General features: G+C 36.1%; 2 protein-coding genes across 2 annotated transcripts in view; both read left to right on the top strand.

Annotated features, from left to right (window-relative positions):
- Positions 1-11,227, top strand: part of LOC107748562 (syndecan-2-A-like) — a 28,427-nt gene extending 17,200 nt beyond the window's left edge. The window contains exons 3-6 of the mRNA XM_016563408.1: positions 5,404-5,515; positions 7,840-8,021; positions 8,341-8,473; positions 9,458-11,227. Of these exons, the coding sequence (XP_016418894.1) occupies positions 5,404-5,515; positions 7,840-8,021; positions 8,341-8,473; positions 9,458-9,621 (591 nt within the window). The 3' untranslated portion in view covers positions 9,622-11,227. The remainder of the gene's footprint in view (positions 1-5,403; positions 5,516-7,839; positions 8,022-8,340; positions 8,474-9,457) is intronic.
- A 795-nt stretch (positions 11,228-12,022) lies between these two features.
- Positions 12,023-14,366, top strand: part of LOC107749145 (carboxypeptidase Q) — a 54,294-nt gene continuing 51,950 nt past the window's right edge. The window contains exons 1-3 of the mRNA XM_016564248.1: positions 12,023-12,157; positions 12,715-13,165; positions 13,238-13,445. Coding sequence (XP_016419734.1) covers positions 12,715-13,165; positions 13,238-13,445 — 659 coding nt within the window. The 5' untranslated portion in view covers positions 12,023-12,157. The remainder of the gene's footprint in view (positions 12,158-12,714; positions 13,166-13,237; positions 13,446-14,366) is intronic.

Raw genomic sequence — 14,366 nt, 5'->3', positions numbered from 1 at the left:
TGTTCCCTAATTGAGCAAGAGACAGCTTAGGCTACTACAAGCCTATACGAGACGGCTTGTGAAAGTAAACATTTGTCGTTTTGTTTTGCTTAATTTTAATAAAGTGATAAAGACTTGAGTAAAAGCCTGCCGTACTTTCTTATTGATATATTAAGTATTTTAACATTGACAAAACAGGTAACATTAAGGTCCACTGCACTGAAGTGCCTTGAAATGCGCAGCGTTATTCTATGTAGTGTGTGCAGCGGCTGCCTAATCATTTTCATAATCAGTCGAAATCATCACAAAAAGTAAAGATCAAGCGCCTAACAAGGTCTCCGCGCGTTAATTCGAATAGTTTGTTTTCCCCCTTGGCATAAACGGTTATGACGTTTTTGTGGGCGTTCCCAGCAATGCCGAACAAGTCTATAGCACTTTATACAAAAGATTGCTTTAAAAGCAGCTTTACAGTGTTAAACATGAAAAATTGATGTCTGTGTTGCTTTCAATTAGAATTACAACTTCAGTTTATACAATGAAGCAGTTCTCCAGCAAACTTTTTCTAGAAAGTTCACTTTGGCAGTTGTCACACCAGTTCCTTCTTCAATTTGCTTGGGATATATCGAGGCCTTCACATGTATTTAAAATGCAAAGATAATTAGTTATTATTACACCATCTGATATATTATTGAAATACAGTACAGTACAGTTTGTAAGTTGAAGTAGCCACACTGACAATTGTAGGTTGTTTATTTTTGTATGACTTAACCGTAGATTTTCATTTTTACAGTTAAGACTAACATTAGAGATTTAGAACATAAAGAGCTGCTTTTCAGTCCATACTGAGTCTGTCCATGGATATACCACCCATTCTACAAGATGTTGTTGACTTGAGAGAAATGGCTTATGGAAAATAGCTGCATTTGCTAGCTCAGTTTACGGTATTTGTGTCTCTTGTGGTAAGAGTGTGAGGGAAGCCTGACTAGACTTAATTAATCAGGATTTCACAGGGTGTGGAAACCGACAGAGCCACCTGGAGAACTGCCACTAGCATTTAGCTTCTGTCACTGTCATTCTCTATGTGAAGGACAAATGAAGTCATATTAAAAGCATATTAAATTACAATATAGGTGTAGACATTTTAATGCTGGCACGGACAGCATTCTAATTTCCTGGCCTGGTTGCTTCCTGTCTTTGAATTATTCACCTCATTTTCGGTCGGCAGTAAATGTTTTCCTTTTATGTACTTTAGACCTCCGCTTGCCAAATCCAGCATATGTGTCAGTGCGTTCTCTCTGCTTTCAACTCTGCGACTTGGCAGCTGCCTACAGCTGGCTGGACACTGTGTGGAACATACGAGTTGGTGACGGTGTGCTGAGAGAGAGAGACACGGTGTGCTTGGCAAGGCTGTTTGAGTGAGAAGAGTGAGCTGGTTGTGAGTTTCAGAGTTTCCTGTCCAGCTGTATCATTGGCACGGGCTGAAAGAGAGGGACTCAGACCCTCGCACAATACAGCACTTGTGTTGCAGTCCGGGAACTCAGGAATGTGGCTCTCACCTTCATATGGCTGACAGGAGTTTGTTTTGGAATGAGAGATATTATCCAACACACTCTAACCTCGCTCGCTCACTCCTTCGCTTTTCCTCACTTACGTCTCTCTCACTCTTTCATGGCCGTCCTCAAAGTAAAGAAAATACAGTGACTTCAGCCTGAAATCTGAGATCTGACTGCTCCACCTGCAGTAATTTCTTTCAGTTCGTGACTTTTTAGTCCCTTCATCCCGTTAGCAATTTTGAAAAATTTAGCCATTCATTAAAGCCAGTTTTCATGAAACACATGGGTGTGAAAATCACAGGGATCAAAATCGTTCTCGCTGGAAGACAGATTAAGCAACAGAGACTCAATTTCCTATGAGAGAAAAACAAGGAAAAATGTATGTCATAATTATTTTAGGATTTGATACTGGTGGTTTAGTTTGACCTTTAAAAAATATAAATGTGCTATTTTTATGAATAAAATGTTCCTTATGCTCTTGCAATTTAACTTTTGTACCTTCTTTACATGTATTGTATTAGATATTTAGTGTTATTAGCTAAAATAGGCATGACTACTGTTATTGCTCATACTTAAAGTCGCAATGTAACAGAAGTAACAAAGTATCTTCCATATTGTAGTGAAAATTCGATTGGAACAGATTTTAAAAAATAAAGATTCCAAAAGTGATTCTAACGTTTTTGGCACAGATGCCATAGTAAAACCATTTTTGGTTCCCCAAAGAAGCTTTTAGTGAACAGTTTTTAAAAGAACCTTTTTTTCTTGGTGTGAAGAACATTTCAGTAATCTAAAGAACCTTTTTCCACAATGAAGAACTTGCAATTGAAAGGTTCCATGGATATTAAAGGTTTTTCATGGAACAGTAGATGCCATTAAAAGAACCTTTATTTTTAAGAGCGAGTGTTTGGTGGGGACTTGGGTCTATAAACATTGGTTATTGATTGGATAATGGTCAATTAATAAGAAAAATTCCATTTAATGCCAACTTAAAGTCAAAAGTTCATTTGTTCGCATTCCACTTTTGTTCACATGACATAATTTGCATCATCAGCACAGACTTGAGTTCTCAATATGGTCCACTAGGTTTTGTGCATATGCCCTAACACGTCTATCTGCGCCCACGGTCAATGGATGACTTTCACACTAAACTGTGCGCTAGACAGAATGCAGAAAATGAAGTGTACATGTGTATCTGAACAAGCCCTTAACCATAACTAGAGAGAGGTGTACTATTTCTCAGTAGTCAGACATGTAGATTTCACCTGGTTGAATATAGAACTATTGAAAAATTCTCATTGACTTCCATTAATGGAGGGGTTGGAGCCACATCTGTAATGCTTAGAATATCGTACTTGACTTGATCGTGGGCTCTTTTGACTTGGGCCCATAAGCACCTAGAAACCAACCAGAACACACTAGAAACCTCTTACCAATACCCTAGCGACCTCCTAGCAACGTACTAAAAACCTGAGCTCCTCATCAACAGAGCACATTAGCAAATGCATAGCACTGCATCCTAGACATCATGGCAGCGACTTTCAGACAAGCTATCTTACCATGTTTAATATTATGTTCTAAATGTGGAATAAAAGAGAGAGAGAAAGTAAGAGAAAGTGAAAATGAAAAAAATGTGCTTTCAAAGGTGTAGTATGCAGAGACAGTAAAAAATAGGTTTTGTAAAATGTGATTCATTTTGAAAATAAAAATGTGCTTAATGTGGTAACATCTGAATGAACTGCAATATGATTCATATCATTGATTCAACTGACAACATTAACGTACATCAACAGAAGTAGTTTTTAAAGGTCAGCAGATCGGGTAAAAATAGCTCCTAAAGGGATAGTTCACACAAAAAAATGAAAATTCAGTCATCTTTTACTCACCCTTGTGTCGTTTCAAACCTGACTTTCTTTCTTCTGTGGAACCTAAAGGAAGATATTTTGAGAAATGTCTCAGCGTTTTTCTTGTGCATACAGTAGAAGTCAATGGGGTCCAATCTTGCTTGGTTCTCAGCATTCTTTAAAATGTTTCTTTTGTGTTCTGCTGAAGAAAGAAAGTCATGTTTGGAACAACATGAAGGTGAGTAAATGATGAGAGGGTTTTTATTCTGAGTGAACTATCTGGATCAGGTAGAAATAGCTCCTTGCTGCCTGTCCTACACATTTTACTAAGTAGGAAGACATCAAGGTGCATTCAAATCCACAGTTTGTGGATCCTGTCTATAAAAAAATGCTGATTTTTGTTTTTCATTGACTCTCCTTTCCTGGACATAAGCATTGTTGACATTAAATATTCGCAGATATGTCTAAAGCTCACATGAATTTGTTCTAGATCATTTGAGATGACATTACGTTGCCTTTGAAGTCTGTCTGAAACCAATTTGCTTAGGAACCTTTATACAAAAACACTGGCTGTTTAGTCATTGACTGTCTGGACAGCTGCCTTAGGTTTCATACACAGCCCATATGTCACTCAAGTTCAATTATTGTAAGCTGTCGAGGTTAAACAGGGTTTTTGTATCCCGTTTTCCTGTGTGTTCTCTGTCACGATGAGCAATGACACCTAATGAAAACCTTTGCTTTGTGAGGAGACTGTGAAAAATGTGAAGAGTCAAACAGAGGCTGATGTATGTTTGAGATGTCCTGAGCAGGACCCATGGCTGATCACAGGCTGATCACAGGCTCTGGCTCTTCTGTGGCTTTATTTAGTCTTCCATTGGCTTTCAAGTCCCGTTTAATCTCCCCCTCAGCGCCTCTGAAAACAGCACCCGCTCCAGCCTCCTGTTATTGTACAGGCTTTGAATCCAACCCCTTCGTTCTTTCTGGGTTTTTATCCTGCATGAGTGACCACTATAAAATTGAACCTTATCACCTGAGTGCCATTATTTATCATCCGGGTGAATAGGAGGATTCAGATTGCACACAAAGGTGCTTGGAGTATTATCCAATCTCATTGTCGGATCCATTGGCGCTCTTGTAGACTTTAATCAAATACACACACATATACAGACAATATCAGTGCTTCATTTCATTGTTTGCCCTCCACAATATAAGAAATACAATCACACACAGGTGCACAAAGCGTGGCCGGCTGTTTTTGTGACTGGTCCTGCTTGTGGCGCATTGTGATTTGCTGAAGGGTTAATATGGATAGAAAAGATCAGAGACGGCTGAGCCCGAGCGAGCATGAATGGTGAGGTCTGTGGGAGATGACAAGGTCACTGGAGGATGTGATACCAACACGGTGAAAAAGAAAGGGTCATAGGTTTTGGAAACAGACATTGGTCCATCTGCCCCTCTATCTTGACAACAATGACATTTGTTTGCTAGACCGTGGCTGTCCGTTTGCACCCCCCTCAACCTTGAAGTATTACTTCAGAGCGATAAACCTTTTGTTACCTCCACAATGTGTGGAGAAATGACAGATGCTGACTTTTAGATTGGTTTTTTAGCACCGTTTTAGTGGGTCAGAGAGCTTTCAGAGAGTTTTCTCCTGAGGAAGAGAATCAAACATTACTTTCCTTTGAGGTAGTTTCTAGGGAAACAGAAGTGGGAGGAACCTTGGGCAGGCGTATTTGTTGTTTATGTCTTCAGCATAAAACAAAATCAGCCAGGATTTTCTTCAGTGTTGTGTTTGGAAATGGAAAAAAAAGGTTTTGTTTGATATGTTAATAATGGTACTTAAGTGGTGTACATTTCTTTCTTTCTTTTTTTTGTAACTGTGAAGATTTCTTTGAGATAATTTTGTATGTATAGGAATGGCTAAATATTTTTCTTTGAAGAAAGCTCACTAGCTCACTAGAATTTCAAACATTTTCAGATGAAATTAGATGTTTTGGCTCTGAATGTTCTGCTTGTGTTTACCTGTGTAGGTACTGGTCTCTGGTCAGTCCCCTGCCTCAACTGATGACATCTATTTGGATGACCAGCAGTCTGGTGACTACCCTTTAGATGATGATGACTTCACTTCTGGTTCAGGATCAGGTAAGGATTGTTTATATCAGTCCAGCTGATTCTAAAATTGCCCATTTTAGTACTATCACTATTCTGAGGCAGCCCAGATCATCAGACATGCAAAAACCCTGAGCCATGCCAGCCTAAGGTCTTGATTCTTCCTCAAAGTCCACACTTTGAAGATAAAATGGCCCTAATGTAGGGTAGTAGTCTGCTTTGGACCCTTCTGAAACCTAATGAAAATGACAAATGGGACATCATAAATAAAAAAGACTCACTGGACGCTAGCATGCGACCGTACACACTAAGTATGCCATTTGTAACAGGGCCATAGAAACCCATGGAACAGCTGTTTTGGCTTGGTCTAGGAAGTAGCCATCTGTATGCAATCCAATCAAAAACCTTGTAACCGCATAGAAATGACCTGGCAACCACCTAGAACACCCTTGCACTGTGCCAGCACCTAAAAAATGGAAAAGTCTAGGCTAGTTAGAGTAGTAATGTTTATTCTATAATTATTAAAGACAAATGATGCTATTACATGCTATTAAAACTGCAATTTTGGACATTTTCTCAGTCGTCTTACTAGTGCATCATTGAGTTATGGACTTTTAGTAGAGCACCTCGTCACCTCATTACCTATTAAGTTATGGACTAGAAAATCATTTAATTAAGTATTTATAATCAACCCACAGAGCCAGTTTTGTTGTGTCTAAAGGTTGTGTAATGTTTTGGTAATAGAAGGGCTGCTAGGTGGTTGCTAGTCAATGCTGCCCACCCTGTGAGCGGACAGATGTTTCACCTGCAGTCAAACGTGGTCAGCCAAGACTAGAGCTGCACGGTTAATCGTTAAAAGATCGCGATCTCGATTCAGACAACCACACGATCTCATTTCTAAATGACAACGATTCTCCCGTGTCTACTAAACCTTTGAAAAGGTCTTACCGGATCATTCAAATCTGCGTTCGCACTGCCGCTGACACAGAGAGAGCAGTTACCATGTTTGGTTAAGAAACAACTTCACAAACAGTATTTTCAAACTACACAGTATTATTTCTGTCATACAGTCATATTATCAAGTTTTTGAACCGTAAGATTTTTTATGTTTTTTTTTAAAGAAGTCTCTTCTGTTCACCAAGCCTGCATTTATTTGATCCAAAGTACAGCAAAAACAGTAAAATTTTGAAATATTTTTACTATTTAAAATAACTTTCTATTTATATATATTTTAAAATGTAATTTATTCCTGTGATTTCAAAGCAACATTTATCTGAAATAGAAATCTTTTGTAACATTATAAATGCCTTTATCATCACTTTTGATAAATTTAAAGGATCCTTTCTAAATAAAAGTATTAATTTATATAAATTTATATGGACAGACCCTTGACCCCTCGATTTTGACAGAGGGAGCAAGTCTGCTTCATATGTGCTGTACACTTCAGGCCACTCCATATACAACAATGCAACTCGATTGTGATGTCACCGCAGATTGCATTTAATTTACCCCCACCCCAAACAACTCTATGATATATAAATTATTTTTTAAATATTTAAAACAGCTGAAGCATATCTATATACATACAGAATGCTGCATCAAACAAATCTGTAAAGGAAAAAAAAAAAGTAAATAATTAATCAACTTAATCATCCATAGTCAATTAGGACGTTCCAATTCACCAATTGCAAGGGTTCCACCAGTAGTGGGCACTCCTGCAGTGTAATCACTGACGTACATCTGAGACATAGGGAAGTTAGTGAGAGAACAGCATAAAAAAACAAAGTGGAATGCAACCCTAGTCAGTTGAGTAAATGATTCCAATGACTCGCTCATAAAGAGTCACTTGTTGCCACCTACTGGCATTTAAGTGTAAACTGCAGAAAGAGTACATTTGAAATCCTCACAAAATGTAATATAATATAATATATTATGTGACCCTGGACCACAAAACCAGTCTTAAGTCGCACGGGTATATTTGTAGCAATATCCAACAATACATTGTATGGGTCAAAATCATCGATTTTTCTTTTTTGCCAAAAATCATTAGGATATTAAGTAAAGATCATGTTCCTTGAAGATATTTTGTACATTTCCTACTGTAAATATATCAAAACTTCATACATTTTTGTAAATATATCACACACACATATAAAAATTAGTAATATGCATTGCTAAGGACTTTATTTGGACAACTTTAAAGGCAATTTTCTCAATATTTTGATTTTTTTGCACCCTCAGATTCCAGATTTTCAAATAGTTGTATTTCAGCCATATATTGTCCTATCATAACAAACCATACATCAATGGAAAGCTTATTTATTCAACTCATATCTTTATTTCTCATGTCTCTTTAGGTTCAAGTGACACAGATGATGATGAAGACACTTCCACGGTAATTGTGCGGTACCCAGAATTCAAAGAAGGGTCTACTCAGCAGCCTGTCTACAGCAGCAGCCCCAGCTCAGAGTCCTCCATTTCCAAAGAGATGGACAAAATCAGCATAGACAAATTCATTGATTCAGAGCCAGAACCAGAGGTGCGGTAGCTCACTCATTTCAGTCATACTGATTCTGACACTATCAAAGCTTTTGCTGACTCCCGCTGCTCCGAAAACCTGCACAGCCTGCAAAACTGTGACAACTTGTGATACTTTTGATATTGCCGCTTTTTGATGCTTACACTGACCTGCTGTCTCTCACAGTTTTACTGAACATTACTATTATGTTGGATCCTTCAATCTTGTTATTGAATCTCTTCACTTTTTCCGACACTATCTACAAGCTCAACTGTTTTTTGTGTCAGCAATTTCGATGTTAAGCTGTCTTTCTCTCTCTGGCTCTCTCTCTGTTTTTTAGATCTCTGGCTATCAGACAGAAAAGCCCCAGGTCACTGTTGAAGCCACCAGCTCACCGAGTGTTGCACAAGATGCTGACCTGCTTCATGAGGTTCGCACAGAAAGTCTCTTCCAAAGGACAGAAGTGCTGGCAGGTATGTTCAAAATGAACAACGTACAAGAGTGTTTCTTCAATTAGGGGAACTTTTTAGTCCCCTGTTAAGATTTTAAAGGGAAAAAAATGCTTTAAAAATGTAATTTCTTTTTTTTTATTACTTTTTCATGTTGTGGAGTATTTAAAAGTTAATTTGCTATAGGGTCTCTATTTAGGCCAGACCTTTTAAGATATTTACAAATCAAGAAAATTCTACTTTGTACATTTTTTTTAGTTTTAAAGTTTTAGTATTATTTTTTTTATTTATTTAATATTTATGTGTACAATTTTACAATTTTTAACAAAAAATTATGCCAAACATTTTACAGAACAATTGTTTTTTTGTTTGTTTTTTCCAAAATAAGTTTACATTTGGTTATGATGGAAATGATAATTGATGAGGTGCATATTTCTGCAAAAGCAGCAGAGTGCCAGTTTAAAGACTAGAAATATACTTAACTGAAAATGTTCACATTTACATAATTAAAATTCATAAATATTGACCAATTTGGTAAATAATTGGTTTCTTTTGATTTATTTTTTTAATGGACTACTAGTTTACTTGTTGTGTTAGAAAGTTCAAGGCATATCCATTTTGTGTGTGTGTGTGTGTGTGTATGTGTGTGTGTAAAATAATAATAATATATTTTTTTTAAAATTATTTTTTATTTTTAAATATCAAATAGAATAAAACATAATTACAAGATATTCAAGGTTGATCAAGGACAAAATCAAATCATTATCCCAGTGCTTAAATAAAGATTTTTCTCAAAATTACACATGATTTTTTATTAATTTTTTAATAAATTCTATAAGCTGACAAACCATTGTTGTCTCTGTGTCAAATTTCTCTAATATTTTATTTCATTTGCATCTGTAAGTTTTCGTTGAAGCATTTGAATATGATGTGCACTTGAACATGATTTTAGATATTATTTCAAACCATATGAATTTTTATGATATGGTGTCATTTTTCTTGGTGCAGCGGTTATAGCCGGCGGAGTGATTGGCTTCCTGTTTGCCATCTTCCTCATCCTCCTTCTGGTGTACCGTATGAGAAAGAAGGACGAGGGGAGCTACGACCTTGGAGAGCGCAAGCATCCCAGCTCAGCCTATCAGAAGGCTCCGAGTAAAGAGTTCTACGCCTGAACGACAAATCATTGCCAACAGTAACATCGTTATAACAACCAACTCCTCTCCAAGAGTAATGGTGAATCCCATCGAGGGGATTTTTTTTTTTTTTTTTTTTTACGGGGAACCTTTACATATTTAAAAATGTAACAAAAAAGTAATTTTGCTTCACAAAGCCAACCGGGGCTTGTTATTTTCTTTTTTGGAATCAAAAACGTCAAAGATTGTTTCTCTATGGGTTTTGAAAACAGTTGTTGTCAGTGTATGAAGGTAAATCATTGCTCACAGGTTTTAGTCATTGACTACTTTGTAACAGTAGAAGAACGTTTTATTAAAGAGCAAGACAATTCCGGAATGTAAATCCTGGGTTATATCTGATACCTTTAATTTCCCACTGATTACATTTCAGTAACTTATCTCAGTGTGGATTTGATCAGTAACTTCATTTTCATCTCATCATTTTTGTAAAGGGGTTTTCTCCCTTGGCTTGTGCCATTCTGTTCTTCAGTCAGAATGAATGTGTGTACTTCCGTCTGGCCGATATCATTCAAAGATCACAAAATTATTGTTAAATTATAAATTAATGTAGTTGGTACAGTGTTAAGTCCCTAAAAGTTCAAATTCTACTTTGCCTGAAGCCAAGAACACATTGCTCTCTACTTGTACTACTTTATTCTCTCTCTTTTCATGTAAACACTCATGCAGGGTAAAGTGGGTAAACCATTCACCATTCATAGCACTGTAATTTACTTAAATTATTCAAATTACTTTAACCATTATGTAAGTTTGCATTGCACAAAAAAAGCGCATCAAGGTCAAGAATGTTTTGTTTTTTTCACAGAACTATTTGATACCCACTTACCCAATGCTTGGAAGAAAAAAAATTTTCATTAGAATAAGATATGGATTTTTTTTTTTTTACATGAATTCAGTCTTCATTATGAACAAGTGGAAGAGTCCAATAATGAATCTTCCATGACAAGTTAACATCATTTACCCAGTATAAGTCGTCAGTATTACTGATTTTTACGCCCACACTGTTCTCAATCAACACATTCCCAACGTTCACTGTTGACTGGAACCCTAATGAAGGCCATTTTTCTTTATTTCATAATATTATCCCTCATGCGGAAGCAGCTTTTGCAAAGATTTCTCCTATGTTTCTGACTCAAGCATATTCTGCTGAATGTCTCTGACCTTCCAAAGACTCAAACAGTGTTGTTAACAGTGATGGTGATTAATAACATGAATCACATCTGCTCATTTGTACTCTTCTTTTCATGTGTATTTCCATCGTTTCTTTTTAAAGACCTGACCATTTAGAGTCAATGACGTCTCTGTATATGTTAATATACAATAATTTATAGAATATAATTATTTATATACTACATATTATATGTAATATGTTAGTTAAAAACAATCTATGAAAATGTATATTCACAAATGTTTTAGAAGCCCTTGAAGTGCCTACTGTTCTGAAACAGTTCTACAGGGATTTGAGGACATTTGTGCATCGGAATGATGTTAAAAGCTGGAACTGGAGAAATGTGATGAGTGGTAATGTCACAGAAACAGTATTGTATTTCATAAAAAAACACTACTGAATAAACATTTTCTCATGGTATTTTAATTACGTTTCTTGTGCATCGACCTATGCACCTCTCTTTGGAGATTACTCTCAACTTGTTCAATCACTGTGTGTATGAATATGTACATAATGAATCAATATGCATGCCAAGTGGCTCTCAACTCTCTCTTTGGACCATCGAACACAAGCTGTGGTGGAAATGTAACACCTCCAATGAAGATTGCTCTGGGATTTGTCCATAGATGTTAAATCTCTGACAGGAAAATGTATTAAACGCACAAGTTGCCACAAAGGCTGTTTCTGAAAGAATCTCACACTTATTAGTCAGGACACCTGTCCACAAACTGCAGAAAAGATATGCATAAACATGTTTATAGTTTATTCATAAATGTGTTGGTTTTTGATGTTGTTTTAGTTTTGCCCAGTCATAATGTCAAATTTGATTTGGTTTTCGAAGCTGTAATATCAAACCAAACCATTTGGGAGGAATTGTATTGCAAAATAAATATAATAATAATAATTATATAGCAAAATTTCACAAAAGAGTCCAGTAGTTCATACTACTGTCGTTCGTTTATCTCATAAATGGTCGTAAAATAGTTGTCAAATATTAGGCTATTTAGCAAGAACAGAATTTGATTTGATTGGACATAATAATAATAATAATAATAATACATCTTATGGAAATGCCTATGGATTAAAAAAAAATTTTTCATCTTGGTTAGCCTAACACATTTAGCCTACACCCTGATCTATAAATTACATAAATATAAATACAGTAAACCGTTAATTTTTTAAACCGCCGTGTGTTTTTACAACGTAAATTGTTAACCATTTGCTTCATAAGAACTGCAACGGTTCGTGAAACATCGTTGTGAAAGGTGTCTCGTGTTGAATACTAAACGCGTTTTGTCTGATTGTCCCATGGAGCTTGCCGTAGCCACATGAGCGCCCAATGTTTTCAAGGTATGTACAGTGTACTTTCATTGTGAGTCATGCCGGTAAATTATTTATAATTTTGAATACATTGCTATTTAAATCACGCCTTTAAGTATTTTAATATATTTTCTCAAAAACCAAGAATAAGCCACTATGTCGTCTAATATCTTTTGCAAAATAGCAAACGGTTTGTTGCATTTTTAGATTTCGTAAAACCAGCTGTGCTTGAATGTACTGTATTATTATTATTAATACTGTATGTGCCAACATGAGCAAGTGATCAAATAAATGGCAGTAGCTTACATGTTTGGGCTTCAGTGTATAAAATGTTTTCATATCAAGAACGACCAGGAAAAAACAATGTTGAAAAAGTTGAAAACAGTTCCAGGAAACAATTTATGACCAGTTAAACTGCATTACTGCCATAACAGAAATGTGTGTGTGCGTGTATATATATATATATATATATATATATTAAAACATTATTTGAAGTAATATTTAACTATATGATAAATGCCAAATATTCCTCTTTTTTTTTAAAACAGAAATGTTTGACTTTTTTTCCCCTGTCATGTGCTTTTCAGATGACTGGCAGTAAAAGCAGGTGTCTAAACTCCATTAGTCAGGTGCTTCTGACACTTCTTATACTTCGCTGTCTACAGTGCCACTCCAGGCCTCACAGTTATAACAGTAAACCGCTTTCAGAAATATCCAAAGAGATTTTTAAGTACTCTGACATCGCTCAGCGAATCATAAACCTAGCAGTGTATGGCAAGGCTCAGAACCGTTCCTATGAGAGGCTGGCTGAGTTCACTGACACTGTTGGAAACAGAGTCAGTGGCTCTAAGAACCTAGACCTGGCCATTAAGTACATGTACAATGCCCTGACACGGGACGGACTGGAGAATGTGCATCTAGAGCAAGTGAAGATCCCTCACTGGGTGCGGGGGGAGGAGAGCGCGGTGATGCTTCTACCGAGAAACCACACTTTAGCCATACTTGGGCTTGGTAGTAGTGTTGGAACTCCTCCAGGAGGTTAGTAGTCACTATTCATCTTTTAAATACATGCACCTGCAAATATCTAACCAGCTTATATTCTTTTGGCAGGTATAGAGGCAGAGGTAATGGTGGTGGAGTCTTTTGAAGAGCTCAAAAAGAGAGCGAGTGAGGCTAAAGGGAAAATCGTTGTGTATAACCAGCCGTTTGTCAGCTATGGGGAGACCGTAGCCTATCGGGCTTCAGGGGCCTCAGAGGCTGCTAAGGTTGGAGCCGTGGCTTCACTTATCCGTTCAGTAACTCCATTCTCCATCAACAGGTCAGAACCATCACACTGTTGAATTAAAAGGACTGCTATTGTAAACTAAACTAAAACTGGCTATTAACAGAAATTTGAATATAAAGTTGTCAACAAAAGTGGAAAAAAAAAATTAGAAGTAGTCTTTAATGATGACACTCCAGAGATAATTTGTTTCTCAAAAAATAAATAAATAAATGTAAAAAAATAAATAAAGAAAAAATAAATACAATAAGTACATAAAAAAATTATAATGATAATGAAAAAAGAAAAAACACTACCAGAGTTTGGGATAATTACAATTTTACATGCATACATACATAAATAAATAAAAAAACACTACCAGTTTAACGTTTGGAATACGTTTTTAACAAAGTGTCTTATGCTCACCAAGGTTCCATTTATTTAATCTAAAATACAGTAAAACAGTAATATTGTGAAATATTATTACAGTTTAAAATACAGTTTTCTATTTTAATGGATTTTCAAATTTAAGTTATTCCTATGATGGCAAAGCTGAATTTTCAGCAGCCATTACTTCCAATCATCAGTGTCACATGATCCTTCAGAAATCATTCTAATATTTGGTGCTTTCTTATTATTATAAATGTTGAAACCAGTTGTGCTGTTAATATTTTGTGGAAAATGTGATACACTATCATTCAAAAGTTTGGGGTAAATAAGATTTAATTATAAAGTGTATATGTGACCCTGGACCACAAAACCAGTCTTAAGTGGCTGGGGTATATTTGTAGCAATAGCACAAAAAAATTGACCCTTATGACTGGTTTTGTGGTCCAGGGTCACATATAAGAATTAATGGTAACACTTTAGAATAGGGAACACTTACTCACTATTAACTATGACTTTTCCCTCAATAAATTCCTAATTTGCTGCTTATAAATAGTTAGTAAGGTAGTTGTTAAGTTTAGGTATTGGGTC

This window comes from Sinocyclocheilus rhinocerous, unplaced genomic scaffold, assembly GCF_001515625.1.
Source record: "Sinocyclocheilus rhinocerous isolate Xijiao unplaced genomic scaffold, SAMN03320098_v1.1 scaffold491, whole genome shotgun sequence".
In the NCBI taxonomy this organism is placed as follows: Eukaryota; Metazoa; Chordata; class Actinopteri; order Cypriniformes; family Cyprinidae; genus Sinocyclocheilus; species Sinocyclocheilus rhinocerous.
This window is presented reverse-complemented; position numbering and strand designations above follow the sequence as displayed.